Source organism: Periophthalmus magnuspinnatus, chromosome 22, assembly GCF_009829125.3.
Source record: "Periophthalmus magnuspinnatus isolate fPerMag1 chromosome 22, fPerMag1.2.pri, whole genome shotgun sequence".
Taxonomy (NCBI): domain Eukaryota; kingdom Metazoa; phylum Chordata; class Actinopteri; order Gobiiformes; family Gobiidae; genus Periophthalmus; species Periophthalmus magnuspinnatus.
Window position 1 is genome coordinate 6596128 of NC_047147.1, and position 19449 is coordinate 6615576.

General features: G+C 37.8%; 1 protein-coding gene across 1 annotated transcript in view; it reads right to left on the reverse strand.

Moving 5' to 3' along the window:
• Positions 1 to 19449, reverse strand: part of LOC129456155 (stAR-related lipid transfer protein 9-like) — a 49949-nt gene that overhangs the window by 257 nt on the left and 30243 nt on the right. Inside the window, exons 8-22 of the mRNA XM_055231257.1 lie at positions 17301 to 17443; positions 17007 to 17074; positions 16768 to 16865; positions 16043 to 16255; positions 14990 to 15087; positions 14826 to 14903; positions 14574 to 14651; positions 13674 to 13853; positions 10995 to 11046; positions 9247 to 9372; positions 7172 to 7254; positions 5661 to 5722; positions 4516 to 4709; positions 3149 to 3629; positions 40 to 2248 (exon numbers count right to left, since the gene is read on the reverse strand). Coding sequence (XP_055087232.1) covers positions 40 to 2248; positions 3149 to 3629; positions 4516 to 4709; positions 5661 to 5722; positions 7172 to 7254; positions 9247 to 9372; positions 10995 to 11046; positions 13674 to 13853; positions 14574 to 14651; positions 14826 to 14903; positions 14990 to 15087; positions 16043 to 16255; positions 16768 to 16865; positions 17007 to 17074; positions 17301 to 17443 — 4163 coding nt within the window. The remainder of the gene's footprint in view (positions 1 to 39; positions 2249 to 3148; positions 3630 to 4515; positions 4710 to 5660; positions 5723 to 7171; positions 7255 to 9246; positions 9373 to 10994; positions 11047 to 13673; positions 13854 to 14573; positions 14652 to 14825; positions 14904 to 14989; positions 15088 to 16042; positions 16256 to 16767; positions 16866 to 17006; positions 17075 to 17300; positions 17444 to 19449) is intronic.

Below are 19449 nucleotides of genomic sequence, written 5' to 3' on the forward strand. Positions count from 1 at the left end.
GGGTGTTTTCATTTCACTGTCGGTGTCTAGTTCCTTTACCGATGCAGTTTTTCGTTTCGTTATCCGCGCAGAGGAGCTAGTATACTCAGCGGTTTGGCCATCACTACTTTTACGGCCAGGTGTGTTATAAACTTGTATTGAAGTCAGAGTATTTTGTCCCATATCTTCAGCACGTCCATATTTAGGCTGTCCTGCGTCTTTGGACTCCTCTGTTTTGCCGTTATCGCCGGGCCAAATACGGTCTGGATCGTTTTCAGGCGCAGTACAGTCTGTTTCCAAGTCCTTACTGTTGCTCCTTTTGGGAATTTTCAAACTTCCCGTTAAATCCTCTTCATCATTGTTCCTCTTTCTGGCATTTTTACAAGTCCATTTTACAAGCTCCTGTTGTAGTCCGCCAACCTGCTCAACGTCTTTGGTTTCACTTTTATTTGATTCAAGCTGACATATATGAGATGAGTCTTTGGTGTTGTTATTAAATGGATCTTTACACATTTCTGGATAGCTGTCTTCATTGCGTAACTCTCCATTGTCACAGTATTTAAAGGCATTTGCTATTACAGTGTTCAATATTTGCCCGTGGCTTCCTGGCACGGTTTGACAACTCGGAGTCGCTTCTGTAACGTCAGCTGTCACCAGTTTTTGTTTTTCGTTTCTAACCTTAAGCAATTTGACTTTTGACACTTGTGTGGTAGGAGCTAGTGAATTGTCACTGTCACAGAATTCACTAGGATTTACCATAACTGCTGACTGCCCAGTTTGACCCACGTTACGACTACTAAAAACATTCAATTCAGCTATTTTGGAGCTCTCTTCTCCGATTATTTCAATGCTTGAGTTAGCAGAGTCGCTAACAGAGTCCATGCTTACAGGGCTATCACTACTGTTCCTGTCTACGCCTCCATACTTCATCCTTTTTTGGAAAACTAAAGAATTTCTGGGAATTCTTGGACTATCCCCAGCCTCAGTAGATGACCAAGCGTCTGTGAGAGCAAGCTGATTTTCCTGGTCTCTAAAACTACAACTGCTAACAGACCGCGGGCTCTTAGTCGAGGTAGTAACGATTGCGTCAGCTGTTTTGTGAGTTGCGTTTTTAATTTCTGGATTTGCTGCAATATTGTGCTTAAATTGCTGTCTAATTTCAACCGTTTGCTTTGCTTTTTGGCCACTTTGTTGACTCGAATACGTCTCTACTGGCGTTACCCGAGCTTTCGAACTTGTTATCGTTTTATTGAACATCGCAGACAAATCAAAATCATCTGTGACCAATCGGTACGACGGCGCAAATGTATTTTTTGACAACGCAGAGGAGGAGTTTCTGTTCGCCTCTACAGCCAAAGAATCCTTAGACATTTCGCTATCTTCACTTGTATCACTCTCAGCTTCTTCCTCGTGTTTTAATTGTTCTGCTAAAGCCGTAGCATAGGCTGAGGACAGAGAATCAAGAGAAAAACTACTTTCACAATCCGAATGTCCGCCATCTTTATCTCCCTCGCTCTCCTCTTCCTCCCATCCGCACAACCCCTGCTGTTTCTCGACCCATTTCCAAGTCTTATTCATATTTTCTGTACTATTCCAACGTCTTTGTTTGACATCCGCCAGCACCGTCGTTTGGTCCAACTCCTCACACGAAAAAGCAGTTTTAATTGTGCATTTTTGTTTTGTTTTGAAATCCTTCTCCCTTCGTCTTCTCATGTGTAATTTTACAGCCAGATTTCGCAGTTGTTTATGGGTTCGTATTGCACAAAGAGGAGGCTTTTTAAACACTTTCGACAGAGCAGATTTCAACCGTGATCCTGAAAACGCTTGCTTGATTCCTTCACTGGTTTGTTGGTGAGGCGTCGTTTTATCACTCGTATCATTTTTGGTTTTAGTTACCAGTTTGTTTGTAGATACTTGTGAATTCTCTTTGCTTATTGCTTGGACGTTTGGTGATTTAAGAATAACAGGTGATTTCTGATTTGGCCTATTTTTAAAAGTCAAGTCTCTATTTGGTAGCAGTGGTTTTCTTTCTGGACGATCTGAAGATGGCGCAGGCGACGTGTGGGACTCCTGGATGGGATTTTGCCTGATGTTTTCTGTGGAGTTGCCTCGACTCGGGGTAAACTTATTTTCTCTCGGAAAAACTGCCGAACAGCTCTGAGTCCTCTCTCGTGGAATAAATTCATCTGAAACCCAGTCTCTGCTGTCGAGCGGGTTTGACGAAGAGTTGGTACTAAGATCTGTCGAGCGGTTTCTCTTCAGGAAGTGCCTGTTAAAATATACACAAAAGCAAGTCAAGTTATAGAAAATAGCAGCCAATCATCCAGGTTTAAAAGGAGTAATTATATATGTATTGAATTGAAAAGCTAAAATAGTTTAATTAACTTTTTTTTTATTTATCGTGGACCATATATTTAATAGATAGGAAGGTATAGCTTCGATTGTGTCGTGAAGATTGTCAAATTGTCAGAGCCAGGAATCAATCTTACTAAATTAAAATCAATGTGCTCATACATAAGTACAACTAATAACTACGTTATTATGCAATATTTCAAAACACTGTCATAACAATTTTAATTTAAAAGAAGTAACTGTTCAAATTGCGACACTCATTTCATTGTGTGTATGTTCGTTAACCCTGCCAAGTTTTCATTGCATATCCATCCAAATGCATTAGTGTAAATTTAACTTGATGCCAATTGTTTTGACTCATTTAAACTAGAATGGAAACTCATAGAGCTGGAAAATACTGTACCAAACTGCAATTTTCTGACAACCTTTGCAAGTGTGATTTCTAAAGACGACTGAAATATGAATAGCTGAACTAATACAAGAATCCACTCATTTCAAAACAGGTTTGTAGGAGCATTAACTATAGGGCTGGCATGTTTTATACAGAATTAAGACCTCAAATAGAGATGATATTTTGTTGTTTGCATAGGAATTATGTTACAGTTTATATCTTTGTGTTTTGTTAATTCTGACCATTCAATTTCGACTTAGACAAACTAATTATTTAGGCAAAGATCTAAATGTATATGGTAAAAATCTATTCAAAATCAGTAGCAAAAAAAACCCAAAAAAGCAAGAGCCTGGTGACAAATAAAGTGTCGAGATTTTGATTAAATTTCAATTTCCCTGAGTGGCTAGGTGCTGTATTTGTACTTACTTGTAGATGGGCGTGTGCTGAGGGTAAAGCCTGGACAGAAGATCCACTGAGAATGAATGTCTTCTGGATCCAAAGCTCTCCTCTCCCTGCTTCGAAGGCGACCCCAGCTCAGGAGAACCCGGACTGTCCAACCCGGGGGGAAGGGCCTTCTCCAGACGCTGCAGCTCCTTTTTGGCCTCCAACAATAAACGCTTCCGTCCGATCCTCTCCAGCTGATAGTGTAATCTTTTCCTTCTAATTCTGCTTTCCATGCGATGTAGGGCGTATTGTTTTAGTAACTCCTCCTGGACGGTCTTCTTTCTGGCTCTGGTGAGTTGTGATGGGGGGTTGTTTGGGAGGCCGTTCCCATCTGTAAATATGTGGTTTGTGACTCGTTCCAGGACAAGGCCCAGGCTGAGATCGGTTTGAACACTGGACTCTTGAGTGCTCCTCTGCTCAGCGCTCGTCAGACGCTGCTGTTCTGACAAGATCCACTGCTGGACTGTGGGAAAAAGACAATAGACATTAGACTTTTTATTGACAAACTTTGAAATACAGCAAATGTGCAGATCGAGAACCAGCTTCAGCTATGACGTTTTAATGTGGAACAAGGGATGCTTATACTTATTACATTAAAAAATAGCTTTACTTGATTGAGGAAGTTAATCAACCCAAGACATACAAAAAATAAAAATAATAAAATAAAAATAAAATAATAATAAGAAGAAGAAAATAAGAAAAAAAATAGTATTAATAATAAATAAGAAGAAGAATAAAAATAAAAAATAAATTAAATAAGAAAAAATATAATAATAATAATACTGATAATAATACTGATAATAATAATAATAATAATAATAATAATAATAATAATAATAATAATAATAATAAATAAAAAGAAAGTTAATTGATGATAAATAAATGAAAACATCAAAATAAAAATAAATATGACAAATGTGATATTTAGAGCACATTTCAAGTTGAACCTTTGGATATAATCTGAAGTCCATTACCTGCTTGTTATTGCTTTGGCTGGAATGTTTCACAATATGGCATTAAACTTATCTGTCATTTATTCAACTACAGTTTTTATGGCGAAAAATACAATGAAAAACTTTCTTTCATTCTTACTTCCTCAAAACAGAGCTGACCTGTAACTTCGCCTGGCGGTGTTACCTCCATGGAGATAGGTAAGTTTAATGCTATACTATGGAACATTCGAGGAAAAACATTCTCCATGAAGACAAGCCGCTAGAAGACCCCGCATCAGAAAAGTTCCATGATGCACCTCTGTTGTAAACCCTCAAAGTTCACTGCAGTCGTCCACTATTCCACAGCCGCATGTGGTAATAATAAAGCGGAGTCTAAGTTTAAACCCAAGTACGTACTGTCATTGTGCTGCAGTCGTAGATGAGCCTGCTCTCTCTCCAGGTCTCTGTCAGCTCGTCTCTGCTCGCTCTGGATCTCTCGCCTCAAACTCTCCACCAGACGCTGCTGCTCCTCCACCCTCTGCCTGGCTCTGTGCTCCTCTCCGGGGGAGGCATTGGCACCCTGCTGCCCCTCCAGCTTTAAGTCTTTTGCACTTAAAAAAAAAATCACAAAAAATGAAAAATGAACAGGGATAAAACGCCGAGTGTAAGAAAAGATGATGAAAGAGCGATGATCAAATGTCTCAAATATGAGCAGTAAGTTAGAAACAGTGTGTTGCTCTAAAAGTAAAACGGAGCTACTGGTGTTGACTTGAGTGAGTTTCAGCGTCTTTTATGGTAACTAGGAAACACAGTCCGGTTATTCAAAGGGGATTATTTTTAGACATACGGAAAGTGCAGAGGGAAAAAGGATCACCCATTAACACAAATGAAAAATGTGTGCTAAAGCTAATACTAACACTTTTACTTAGAATTTGTTGTGCAAAATGTATCTGTGTTGTAAACTTATGGGACAGTTCCTAGAAATTAAATCAGATGTGAAAGAAGTATTCAATGAACTCCAGAAAAAAACTGTAATTAATATAAATCTATTACTGTCCCACGTACAGTTCTTTTAAAGCTCAAATGAAAAACTGGTTATTGTCAAACCAAACATGCATCATCTATAGTGGCAATGTGATTTCAACTTTTCTATAGAGACATATTTGCATGTTTGGGCAAATATGAAGGGGGTGGGAATAAAATGTAATTGTTGTGCATGGGCCAAACTGACTGAAACAATGTGGACTGTGCAATGAATGAAATGTGCAATGAGTGGAATTTGCAACTATGGGAACTATGCAATGTGTGTAGTGTACAATTTTTATCTTGACCTTTTCGCGGATGGAAATGATCCTTTGGCTATAATCCGGAGTGTTTACGTTCATGTTGAATCATGTTTGTTCATTAATATGCACTGTCCCAATCAAATAAATACACAAATAAATAAAATTACTACTACAACTACAAAAACAGCTATTATTACTACTGCTGTTTCATTTGCTTCAGTTAAAGGATGTAGTTACCTCTTATAAATGAATAATACATCACATCATCATATTTACCTGTCATCTGAGTCCATGCTGCAAAGATCAGTGTAGGAGCAGGTCATGCTGTTTTCACTGATCTGGAAACACAGACAGGATTCATTAGTGCTGATAGTCTTAAAATCAACAAAATGCAAAGTTACAAAGCTGCATTATGTCTGTGTGTCCCTCAGTCGTCCAGGTCTGATCCAGAGCAAAAGACCAAGTTTAAATCAAATCGTTGTAGGAGTGAAGACGTTTCGCTGCTCGTCCAAGCCGCTTCTTCAGTTCTGGTCAGAATATTACTGCTGGACACTGCCTTATATCTGTCTGAAGGGAGGAGCTAACTACACTGAAACTAAACTGCTATTGTTTACAGTTTCAGCCTTAACGATCCCTCTTCAACCTATAATGGCCGCCTATTGGTCTCTTTGTTCCTGTTTGTTTTGGGTCTGAGGATGGAGTTGTAGATTGGTGACAGACTATATCCGTAGTAAAAGAAAATTTCAATTCTGTCAACTGGACAATTTTTCTTTTACTAACTACTTTAAGTGTTGTTGTTATTTATTTATTGCAGCTCCTTTTTTTTATTATAGTAAAACAAAAATTCTATTCTGTAAACTGGACATAAAGTTTGAGTGACGTTTCGCTGCTCATCGAAGCCGCTTCTTCAGTTCTGGTCAGATTACTGTTGGACACTGCCTTATATCTGTCTGAAGGGAGAAGCTAACTATAACTAACTATAACCCCATCCTCAGACCCAAAACAAAGAGAACAATAGCAGGTTCGTTAAAGGTTGAATAGGGTCGTTTTAGCAGAAACTGGAGACAACAGCTGTTTACAGTTTCAGTGTAGTGTAGTTGGCCCCTCCCTTTTGACAGATATAAGGCAGTGTCCAGCAGTAATCTGACCAGAACTGAAGAAGCGGCTTGGACGAGCAGCGAAACATCTTCACTCCTACAACGAATTGTCCAGTTAACAGATTTTAACTTCGTCTTTTGCTAAAGCTGCACTATGTAACTTTTATGGTGGAGGGTCCTTCTCTTCTCCATAGAAAAGTTAATGCTTTGACTGGATTATAACACCATGACATAAAATGTATCCACCTCCATGAAGAATAGGAGGTAACACCACCACGTCAGATCTGTGTAGAGGCGAACCAGCCAAGTTTAATGTCAAATACATCCACTCAAAGCCATAACACTTTCATGGAGACAAGCAGGCAGCAAAACTTCCAGCAGAAAATTTACATTAAACATATTCAAATAAATTCCCTTAAAACATGCGCTAAATTCAGTACAATAATCAGATTCAGAAATGTGTAAGGAACTTCATATTCAAATTTGCATGTTGGTTTCACTGATCTGGAAACGCAGTCACATGAGACTTGATATGAATTATTTCTATGTAACTCCATTATTACAAATACGCATCAAACTTTATTTTTAGATTTGCATGTTGCCGGGTCGGAGGAGTACATCTGTTGCTATCGGTGTTGCCATCATCTTCGCCAAGTGCGTAATTTCTATCTCCATCCAAGCAGCACCTACCCGTCTGCGCTCCCGGAGGAGGGCTGCCTCGGCTGGGTGGTTGAAGCGTAACTTATGCACTCCTCCCAAGGTGATCACAGCCCCTGGAGACAAACACACAGGCAGAATTCACTTCACAAGCTGCGCCCTGTACGCTTTAACTGAGCACTGAGTGAGCTGAGGACAAAGAGCTGTGGGGTCTTCTGTAACTAAGGCTCTGTTCATGCGTGTACTGGTTTAGTCCTGGTTTAGAACTGACGAAAGCTGGGTTTGGTACAGGTCTTGTCCTCGTTTAGTCCTGTTTTGAGCCTGGTTTAGTCCTAATTTTTTTATTTTGTTTAGTTTTGTTCTAACCTTGGTCTAGTCTAGGTTTGGTTTCCGGTTTAGTCACAATTTTAACGTAGCGTGAGGAAGTGTTGTCCAGGTTTCGTTCATTTTAGTCCTATATTTAGTCTCTATATTACTGAGGGGTGTGTTCTGGTTGAACAATGGTTTGGTCCTGGTTTGATCCTGGGTGAGTCCTGATGTAGACTTGGTTTGGTCCAGTTCTTGTCCTGGTTTAGTCTAGGTCTAGTTCAAATGTAGTTCCCGGTTTGATTCTGATTTAGTTCTGAGTTTAGTCCCAGTTTAGTCTCTATATTATTGAGGTGTGAGTTCTGGTTGAATATTGTTTTGGTCTTGGTTTGATCCCGGGTTAATCCTGATGTAGACTTGGTTTGGTCCAGTTCTTGTCTTGGTTTAGTCTAGGTTTGGATCTGGGTTTAGTCCTGGGTTTAGTCTCTATATTGTTCTCTGTGTAATCCCTCAGTCGTCTAGCCCTGATCCACAGCAAAAGCCGAAGTTTAATCTGTCAACTGGACAAAACGTTGTAGCAGTGAGGACGTTTCTCTGCTCATCCAAGCCGCTTCTTCTGGACAACGTTTTGTCCAGTTGACAGATTAAACTTCAACTTTTGCCCTCTATATTGTTGATTTATGGTTTGGTCCTGATTTGATCCCGGGTTAGTTCTGATGTAGACTGGGTTTGGTCCAGTTCTTGTCCTGGTTTAGTCCAAGTTTGATCCTGATTTAGTCTTGGTTTAGTTCTGGGTTTAGTCCCAGTTTAGTCTCTATATTGTTCATGTGTTTGTGCCCTGGTTGAATTCTAGTTTGGTCCTGGTTTGATCACGGGTTAGTCCTGATGTAGACTTCATTTGGTCCATTTCTTGTCCTGGTTTAGTCTACCTTGAGTTCAAGTATGATTCCAGGTTTGATCTTGGTTTAGTCTTGGTTTAGTTCTGGGTTTAGTCCCAGTTTAGTCTACTTTTACAGCAGTGTGTATGTGTGAATGCAGCCTATATGTGTGTATATCTATATCCGTGCATAACACTGAGGAGTCTGTGCAGTGTGACAGAAAAGAACTGACCTATATGGAAAATATGGGTCAATGATAGAGTTGGACACACTTGACACTTGACACGCTTCTGCAACTGTCGAGCAAGATGTGGATTACAATTCAAATGCAGAATGTATAGATGATTATGCAAGGATGGTCTCTATTTCAGTTCAGTTTATGAGGTTAGTTCTGTATTTAAGCAATAAATGAACTGGGAAAAGCGCATTTTCTTATTACAACTTGGGAGAAATAACAACCCTGCAACCTTTTTCAAACATTTCTCTGACTAAGGTTAAGGTATAATGTACTGCTGGTGATAATGAAAGGGTCAAATATGAAAATCTGGCCTCTGCATTTGACCCATTCTTCAGTTTTACATAGGCAAGCTTTCAAAACGCAATCAATGATAAGAACAAGGTTTATGGTCAGGATTCAAATTGAAAATGTTCCAAATTACTGTTAATACTATTACATTAAACTGTGAGTAAACAGAGAACTGAGCCTGGACTTAACCAGGACAAAATAAGGATCAGAATACAATAGGACCATATGAGTCTTAAATGTCAAATCTCTGCCATGTTACAGTTAAACCCAATGAAAGCAACTTAAATAACCTCTTTGGCAAGTTCTCTGTACAATATTATTTCTACCTATAAAAATGTAAAAGTGTCAGTGTTATACAGACAGTATTTGTGGAGTTATTTGTGAGAATTTGGGCCGACCTTGAGCCAGTCGGCAGGGCTCTGTGACCTCTCTGTCGTTGAGTAGAACTGCACAGTCGGGGAGCGGGTGCAGAGTCACCACACCTCTGCGGTTTTCAATCTCACATCTCACATCTGCCGGCAAAACTACGGGACACAAATGCAGTCATACATACAGAAATAAGAGATAAAACTGGAAAGATACAGAATACTTTTTAAGGAAAGTAACTGGCATGATATGAAAGTATGACATGTTAGTACCAGAATACCTTTGTTTATCGCTAACTTTTGGAGTTAGTGTGTCCTGTATGACTGTATACATGAGCTTCTTTACACAGAATATTGTCCAAATAAAATGATAATTGACCAGTGTTCTGAATGAGATTTAAGTAGATCCAGCAAAACAGTCATAAGTTGCAGTAATATGAAGTACATTTAGCTCTAGTTAAATGAATATAGATGTCAGAGTGATGAAAAATGTGTACTTTTTTGTCATAGCAATTACCAACTCAAACAAAATTATCTTCTGAACGGTGAAAATGACTCAAAATGGTGCATATAAACAGGAAACTGAAAGCTATGAATAGTGCTCATATTGACAGTAGTAGAGATAGAAATATAGTTACATAATAGTATCAGCGTACTTAAAATATATTCTATCAGAGAACTCAAAGTAACTTAAGTAGCAGCAAAGTACAGTAGCTGTTCTAGACACATTTTGTAAATTACTTTATAGAAATTTGGGGACCCAGGGCAAGAAACCTCAAATGTGCCTCCCTCCAATACACTGCCTGGCCAAAAAAATTAAATTAAAAAAAGTCACCACCTGGATTTAACTAAGCAAATATGTTGTCATTGCTGCAGTTGGTCCAGCCTAGGTTCAGCAGAATGAGGTCAGCTGACACCTGAATATACTGAATGACCAGGTTAGTCCATCAATGGATTTTTTCTTCCCTGATGACACGGGCATATTTCAAGATGACAATGGCAGGATTCATCGGGCTCAAATTGTGACAGAGTGGATCAGGAGCATGAGACGTCATTTTCACACATGGATTGTCCACCACAGAGTCCAGACCTTAACCCCATTGAGAATCTTTGGGATGTGCTGGAGAAGCTTTGTGCAGCGTCAGACTCGACCATCATCAATGCAACATCTTGGTGGAAAATTAATGCAACACTGGATGGAAATAAATCTTGTGATGTTGCAAAAGCGAAATCGAAACAATGCCACATCAAAGCTAAAGGCGGAACAACCAAATATTAGAGTGTGTGACCTTTTTTTTTTTTTGGCCAGGCAGTGTATAAATTAATAGAAAGAGGGTCCAGTTCTGGGGCCCTTAACACCCTGAGACTTCTTCGTCACCCTCTTTCACCTCCCCTGCTTGTTAGTTTGCATTCGTGGTATTAGTAGATTAAATTAAAGCAGGATAATTAAGTATCTAGCTTCGATTACATTTAATTAAACTTGAATAATAACATGATGTGATTTCCCACCCACATCTCAACACACTGCAAAATATATGTGCATCTTTCTAATCAATTTCTCAGTTTCTCAGAGATAACTTGCATACATTATTCTTCTTTCTCCGTAATCTATATTTAATGCAGCATGTTTAATCTAAATGTGCCAGTTTGCTTTATATGTGCTCAGCTGTAATACGTGCCCCTTAAGAGGCTTTCCGGATTAGCATACATTACATTCCTGTATACAGTAATGTTTGCATAGAATATTAGATGGATGAGTGAATGTGGGCTTATTATAATACCTATGTCCGCAGGTCCAAACCCGTCCTGTGGTCCAATGCAGGTTATCCCCTCCTGCAAGAGAGGATTATCAATGTAGATGCAAAGTAAATGAGCAAAAAGATTATCAGACTTATGCATATGTTATGTCTGCACCATCTTAACTGTAGCAATCTATACATTTTTAAGCAGTAATTATGGTTGTTTACCCCATAGAGAACTTTCTCCTCCGCATTGAATATTTTACTTCTCCTTTTAATACTACTCCCTCCCGTTATACTCACTTGGGAATGTACCCGTGTCATTATTTTAAATTTTTTTATTTTGACGATGCTAGCAAACAAAATACTATTCCTGTGCCAAACTCACTAAGACCCACTGGGACAAGAGTGTAAAAATGTGGCTCAAACTAATCGATAGGCCTGTCACAATATGAAATTCTGAAATGTGATATATCGGTGAAGAGAATATAGACGATACGTGATAATACTGAAAGCACTGACACAATAACTTAATACATAAATAATAAATTAATAGTAGTTTATATCTATAATGAGTCATAGAAGTTATTTATTTGACCCTCTACATCTCAAATCTTATCATAAAACCAAAAAATACCAAAAAGTTCCCTACTTGTGCAAAGAAAAAGCAGCCACAGTAAATATTAACCCACAAAATGTACTGTTCCATCTGTCATGATATAGTATCTTGACAGGCCTACTCTGCAATATGGATTTTTTTTTATTACAAAAAATTATACTGTGAACTACTAAACACTGTAAATCATGAACCCTCAATTAAAAACCAAACTCCAAAACTAAATTCTAATTGAGCTCAGCAGAGGGAGGGGACTTCAGATTCTGTAAGTAAAATTATCATTATTTTCCCCATAATCTTAAAGGTGAACTACTATTTAACTTCTCTGGTTGAGTGTTGAATGTCATCTGCTTGTCTCCAGGGAAATGCGATGTTTTTCCTAGTATGTTTTTCCACTGTATGACATTAACTTATTTATCTCCATGGAGACAAGTGACATAATCGGATCTATGTTTTTCAAGGCATTTTTTTAGCAATTAAACCACCTCTAATTGATTAAATGCTACGTATTATTATTATTATTATTATTATCATCATTATTATTAATATTATTATTTTTTCCCTAGTTTGTTCCACTGTATGGCATTAACTTATTTATCTCAATGAAGACAAGCAGGTGACACAATCAGATCTATGTTTTTCAAGGTATTTTTTTAGCAATTAAACTACCTGTAATTGATTAAATGCCACATATAATATTATTATTATTATTATTATCATTATTAGTATTATTATTATTACTATCATTATTATTAATATTATCATTATTATTATTATTACTGTCATTATTATTATTATTGCCGTCATTATTATTATTATTATTATTATTGCCGTCATTATTATTATTATTATTATTATTATTATTACTGTCATTATTATTATTATTACTATCATTATCATCTAGACAAAGCCACAACATCTCCATGGAGACAAATAAGTGGCGATGTGGGAAAGTGAACAGAAACTTCCAGAAGCAGAAGTCTGTCCCTCTATTGAGCTGGATGTGTTGACTTGCTAATATTCTCTTCTTTATACAGTGTCAGGACCACTGCGCTCCCTGGTGGCTCCCCTATTCACAAGCAGAAGCAGTGTAATTGTCAGGCCTTAGGGTGCTCTTGTCATTGTCGAATCCAGGACACCCTCAGCTCCCTTGGGTCGGCCTCAGACTCCGAACTAACAGTATCTTACCCAACCAGGCTTTGTGCACTGAAGGAGCGGAGCAGAGATTGGGGAAAATGACAGGACAGTTGGAAACCAGAGTGAGGAAAAAAGGAGGAAATATCCAAGAGAAAGGCACCTTCTCTCGAGAGTTTTGTAGCAGAGACACAGAAATGATGGAGGAGGGAGGAGAGGATCTGGTAGATAAAAAGATTTAGGTTTAGTCGAGACAGCTGACAAAAACAGCAGCGAAACAGACAAAGAGAAACTAGAGCAATTGCAAAGTATACGGCAGCTAAGGATTGGAATCAAGTCGAACATATTTATACAATTTGTACAGAAACACATTTTTTCCTACCTAGTCACACAATTTCCTTTGATTTATTATGACAAAAGTGAAATATGGAGACAAATAGAGAGTTTAAATGATGCATAATAAAAGCTAAAGCTAAAAATTAAATAAAACATGACAAATAATGTTAGTGTTAATACGTTTTGAATGTTTACGATAGTGGGAGACTGTCTAACACTTTAAAATCATTGTTTCCTCTACCCTGAAAAAAAGCACATATATCGTAAAGCTGCACTATGCAATTTCTCTAGTGGAGGGTCTGCCACGTGCTTGTCTCCATGGCGATATTCTTACATTGCCTGTTCAAAAATATGGCATTAAACGTATCAATCTTGCTTGAAAGTACCTTAAAAAAGCGTTTTACTGTGAGCGAGGCTGTCACTCCACAGATCTGACCTGATAGAAAAGTTTAATTCGATACTGTGGAATTTTCCAGGTAAACTATTAGCGTTCCTCCACTGGAAAAGTTACGTAATGCATCTTTAAGGCGTTTTTTCCCTACAGGGTCAAATCTGGTAGCGTAGATTTGAGGAAAATGCATGGATTATAGTGAAAACAGTTCTCTTAACCGTAAAAACACCATGTAAATTGTTACCCTGAGATGATAGAAGACCACTCCGGTGCTGAGGACGTCCGTGTCGAGGGTCACCAGGTGCGGCTGCAGTGAGTTAATGAAGAATCCGGCCTGGTCCCTGTTTATGTCCACACTGCACTGCTCCATCAGCTCTCGTTTGTCCTTCCAGCTCTCTGACCAGTCCTTCGTGAGCTGCTCCACCTGAACGAAACACGGGGAGGAAGCTGTAATTCCAGTCTAACGTAATGAGCATCATTTAACACCAGAGAAACAGCCCAATTTACTCCTCCCAAGTCAAAACTCTGCTCCAAATAACATGTTTTCACTGACAGGATTAGTTAAAAACACAATTACACATGAATCTGAATTTGAATCTTTACTAAAATCCTATCACTAACCCAGCCCTACGCAATTGTAATTGTTAAAAATCCAATCTAAAGCTTTTATAAATAGCGTAGCATATTTAATTAATGAATTTATTTTCATATTTTGTACTATGCAACATTGATACAACACTATTTTGAATGCGTTCATGTAAGTATTTTTGGAAAGCAGAGAAAATATTTGTAGTTTTTGTCGAGCCTGAATGATTCAATCTTATTAATTGTACATTTTTTCCTATTGGGCATTTATTTTTTTTATAAAGATACTAAAATGTAGCCAAAATATACATATATGACAAGGTAAATTCAATTATTTTCTTTGTTTTCTTTGTTTTCTTCAGAGTGTATAGTTATAGTTTATTCTCTTACCCAGTATAAAACAGTTTGCAGCACAATACACAGACAGTATATACCAATTTTCGACTGAAGTAAAGATTAACACAGTCCCGTGCCTGTTGACCTGTATTTTTTTTTTTTTATAGTAAATTCACTGTCAGATTGTGCAAAGATCTAAGTGCCTCTGTTGACCTACTGTTACCTTTAGTTCATTCTGCAGCACAATGTCAGACAGATTCCCATCCCTCTCATCACTCAGGGAAGGACTGGGATTGCGTTGCTGTCAATCAAAAACAAAACAAAAGTTAGGGGGGAAAAAAAGTCAGATTTTACAATAAAATATGTGCCATCCTGCGCCTCCCTGCAAGACTGTGAAAACGTGGAAGTTGTGTTTCAAAAGCGCAGCAGGGGGCACCCACTCAAAGCAGTATATAATATTAAAAGGTTGTGATACCATTTCAAAGCTAAGCAGCATGCTCTTCAGTCTGTCAATCTCCTCTCTTAGCTCTCTGATCAGTCGAACATTAGCATCCTGCACACAAAATGCACATCAAAAGACTCGGGAAAATAATTATCAAAAATTTAAAATCCTCGCACATCCTGAAAACTGACACTGACCTCATTTACGCGAGGTTTGTTGACAATGTTTCTGGCGTGAGCGGCGTATCGGAGCGTGCTCAGGGTTTCGTTGTAGCTGTTGACGGATGGTGAGACAGCTGACACAAAGCAAAAAGACACATGTAAACATTAATTAGCGCCGGAGTAGACGGAGAGAGAGGTGTACACTACAGTACTGTGGTTGTGACTGGGAGCGACATTCTGAATGCATAATTTCATTGCTATCCGGAGGGGAGGCTTGTAACACAGATTTGAGAGGAGAAATACTGAATACTGATGTCTCTAAATAGCAAGGGATTTACTCGTACAGAACTATTTGGAGCTTCTTTAGTTTTAAAAATGACTGCCGCAACAAGCTGCAGAAACTCATCCCAGCAAATAAATTCACATGATCAACAAGCAAAGTGGGAGAGGAATATTGCTGAAGGGCACGATGGCAGTTTATAATGCTGTTTCTGGGGTTGAACCGCAGATATGTTTGTTGTGTGCAGCTGGAACAGTCTTCCTCAAGATGTGAGACAGGCCTCTACCCTGACAGTGTTTAAATCCAGGCTCAAAACAGTTCTGCTTAGCTGTGCATATGGGCATATTTTACAATGATTATTTATATTGTGATTTTAATGTCTTTTTTATTCTGTAAAGCACTTCGTGTATGAATTGTGCTATACAGTACAAATAAACTTGCCTGGCCTTGTCTTAAAATAATTAGCATTCATGTTAAATTTGCTTTCAGATAGAGTACAGGGACTTTTATAACTCGTCTTCTATAAAATTCACATAGGTTGGACTCAGTAGTTTTTGCTGTATTCATTTTATGGCTATTCAGTCATTTCAACTGCAAACAATCAAACTTTTTAACACTTTATTAAACAATATATTTCACATTCATTTATAGTTTTTGATTAAAATGATCTTCCTGTTTCTATAAAAACACTGGCTCTTACACTGAATCTAAAATGTTCTATGGTTAAACTAAATTTTATATATTAAACTGACTGAAACATTTGAGGAACACTGATCTCTTTATGAAACTGGATGTTTTACTGCGCTCACTTGCGATCATGATGGTCTTGGAGTTTCCGCCCAGACTGTCTTTGAGAAGCCAGGTGAGGACAGAGTCTCGATAGGGGATGAAGCAGTGCCTCCTCCCCCCTCCTCCTCCTCCTCTATCGGACAGAGCGCTGCTGTTACTGCCCCCCGTGCTCTCCGCCTCAGACGCCATGCTGTTAATGCTCTGACAGCTGCTGGACATCTGCGAGTTCTGGGCTGGAGAGAGAGAGAAATGTACAAACTGGGAATAAGATGAGTCAATAAAACAGATAAACTGGAATTTCTGCACATTTGTTATCGATTTTAGTCAATAACTGTGATTAAGTCAGGACATAATGGTAAAAACTAAAGCAAGAATAAAATAAATACGCAAAAGTAGGTCAAATAAATAAACAAGCAAAAGTAGGTCAGTTCAATCTTTTCTCAAAAAAAAAGGTTTTATTTTCAAAAAGGTGAATATTGTCATAGGGGTAGCGCTTCCACATTTTATTTTTACATTAAATTAAGCTTTGGATATCAAAAAAGCAAAATAACAGGAGATGATGATGATTACAATACAATAACCCTTTTACCAATTTACTTTCAAGTCTTTCTCTCAGCGATTTTAATCAATTTATTCAAAAAGTTGTACCTCTAAATGTAACTAATCACATTCGCTACTGAAAATACTAATTAAATACTTTATAAAATACAATCTCACAACATTAATATTCAATATGTTTTTTTACCCAAAGCTGAGATGACAATCCCCAAAGTGACCAGCGACTTGTTGATATTTGATCCCTCGGTCAGTCTGTCTCTGCAGTAGTTTGGATCAGCTCTCTCACTATAAAAACGCACACAGAGAGGGGAAATAAATAAGCATAATAAATACAGATGATTAAGTGTGACCATGATCCACTAGGGGGCAGCTTTGATTAAACTTTTGAATGTGATTAAAAGGCAGGGAAACAGCAGGACGTCTCACCTTCCAGCCAAGTCCACCAGATTAATCTTGCTTGCAATTTCTGATGGCAGATTGTTCTCCAGAATAGCCTGTGGATGATATTTCAGTATATTACTTTTTAATGAAGGCCAAAAAATGCAAGCTATAATTTTTGTGTAGACAGTTTTGCAAAGACTTGCTTAACTTTAACTTAACAAACTAAAAAGTAAAAAATATATTTATACCGGTATCTATATAATGTTAAATATATGTTAATACGTTTCTCAAGTACATATAAAGTTACTAAGCTGTATCCTGTGGTAGAGAGGCACAGACCTGAGTGTACTGGATGGTGAAAATGGCGTGCGAGCGGCTGCTGGCGTTATGGTTGTGGGTTGCCGCGGTGATGCGGTTGGAAATGCCCTCCTCCAAAAGCTCCATGGCCTGTTTACAGCTTGACACCACATGTTGGGACAGATCTGGGGAAGAGAAATCAAAGGAAAATTATTTATGTTTATTGCAACTGAAATGGGTTGTATCTGTGTTTGTGAAACTGCGGTTGTGTTACAAGTGCAGACATCTTCAGTCGTACTCGGGAGTTATTTGCACCGATACGACACTGTTTACTGCTCGATACTGGAAATTTTGCTGAATCAAATATCGGTCCCATGATATTCAGGCGATATCCTGGTTGAGCCTTTTATTTTAACTTTTTTTTTCTATTTTATGTTTTTTATTTGTGTCTTGAAATATTCTTTTATACGAGTTCTCTGAAACAATTTAGTTTATCTAAAAATTCCGAAACAATGTCTATGACCTGTTTTGTTGATTACCTAAAGAAATGAAACAGGTTAATAATTTTTTTCTTTTTTTTTCTTTTTTTCTTCATTTTTTTTAATTTTTTTTATTATTTTTACTATTTACTGCATGATGTAGACCTGTGGTGTCTCATAATATTTGAACATTTCTTCATACAAAGCTGTCCAGTTTAAATAACAACTTCACAACACAATTGGATCCATTTTATAATAAGTTCTTTTGGGGGAAAAATGCCGTTCTCCGTCCCTAAACTGGTATCGTTTAATATCGGATAGCAGCAGATACTTAAAGCCAAAGTATCTGTATCGTACCAAAGCTGAAAAAAGCTGGATCAGTGCTTTCCTAGTTATTTTGTTTACTAAAATATCTTTCGTCACGCTTAGACACAGTTTAGGTCTGGTTCATTTTGGGCTAGAAATTATTGACCAATAGTCGTCCAAGTTTATATTCATTTAAGTCCAATGGTGAAGTCATTTATATTGAGTTAAAATTTCTCTGCGCTGTTTTGCAAAGAGTTAGAAAACATTTTTAAAAGACGAGGTGGTAACGATGGGACGTGACACAATTCCCACGAGATGATACAAGATGCAATGTGTTTTTAACCAAACTTGCAATAAATGGTGCGGTTTTACTGTCCAGATCTCAATTTTCTCCACAGTTTTTATTTATTTTATATTTTTGCAGTCACAATAGCACTGCTTTTTTAACTAGGCCTTTCTAAGATCGAACTCACCGGCACTTTTTTTTGCCCGTGACAAATATAATACAAAGAAACATCAACATCGTCACGTAATTTTCCTCGTGTGTCCCATATCTTGTGGGAGTTTTATCTTCCGACATCCTGTGGCACAAGATCTTGTTCCATCCCTACTTAGAAGCATAGTAAACAGGAAGCAATGTCTAATCCTTTGTCATCCATAGAAATTTTTAACATCTCAAGGGACCGACACACAATCTGCCTATTCAACGTGTGACTAAATAACATGGACGTCCTCTATGTACACTTCTGATTTCATGGTTGCACTTCCCTCATAGTTTTTCTCTTCTTTTCTTCTGCAAAGCGCTGGTCTCAAGATGTGCATTGCTTCATTTTTGACTAGGCATAGCATCAGATTTAAGTCAGCTACTCCACCTGATCAAATCCAATTTATCTCAAAGAGTAAACCTGCATGTGCTTTTATGCGTCAATATTTCACAAATGTGTCATCTAATTGTTGAATGAACAAACAGGACGAGTGTCTAATGAAAGAGTCATAAATACCACAATGGACTAATAAAATGTTAATTATGTTGATGCTAGTTCTGTCTATTATAAGAGTAGCTACAAAACTTGTTATAATGTTGTTAATTCCCCCAAAACAGACATGGAGTTGTGTTTTGTGTCATTCATACATGTTTGAGTAACATTTTATTATTAATCTGTACATCTCCAAAGCTCAAAATGCTCTGTTCCACCTTGTGATGTCATGAAGTGGTGGACCTTTAGTTCAGTAGAGATTGGCAATTCCAGGGCTGAAATCATCCAAATAATTCTACTGAAGGTGTATGAAAAGTATAAGAATAATAGGTGTTTCCATGCTATAAATACACAAAGCCTTTAAAGACAAGAAAGGTCTATCCTCAGAACACATGTACAGTCTGTGTGTCCTCCATGGAAACCACAAGG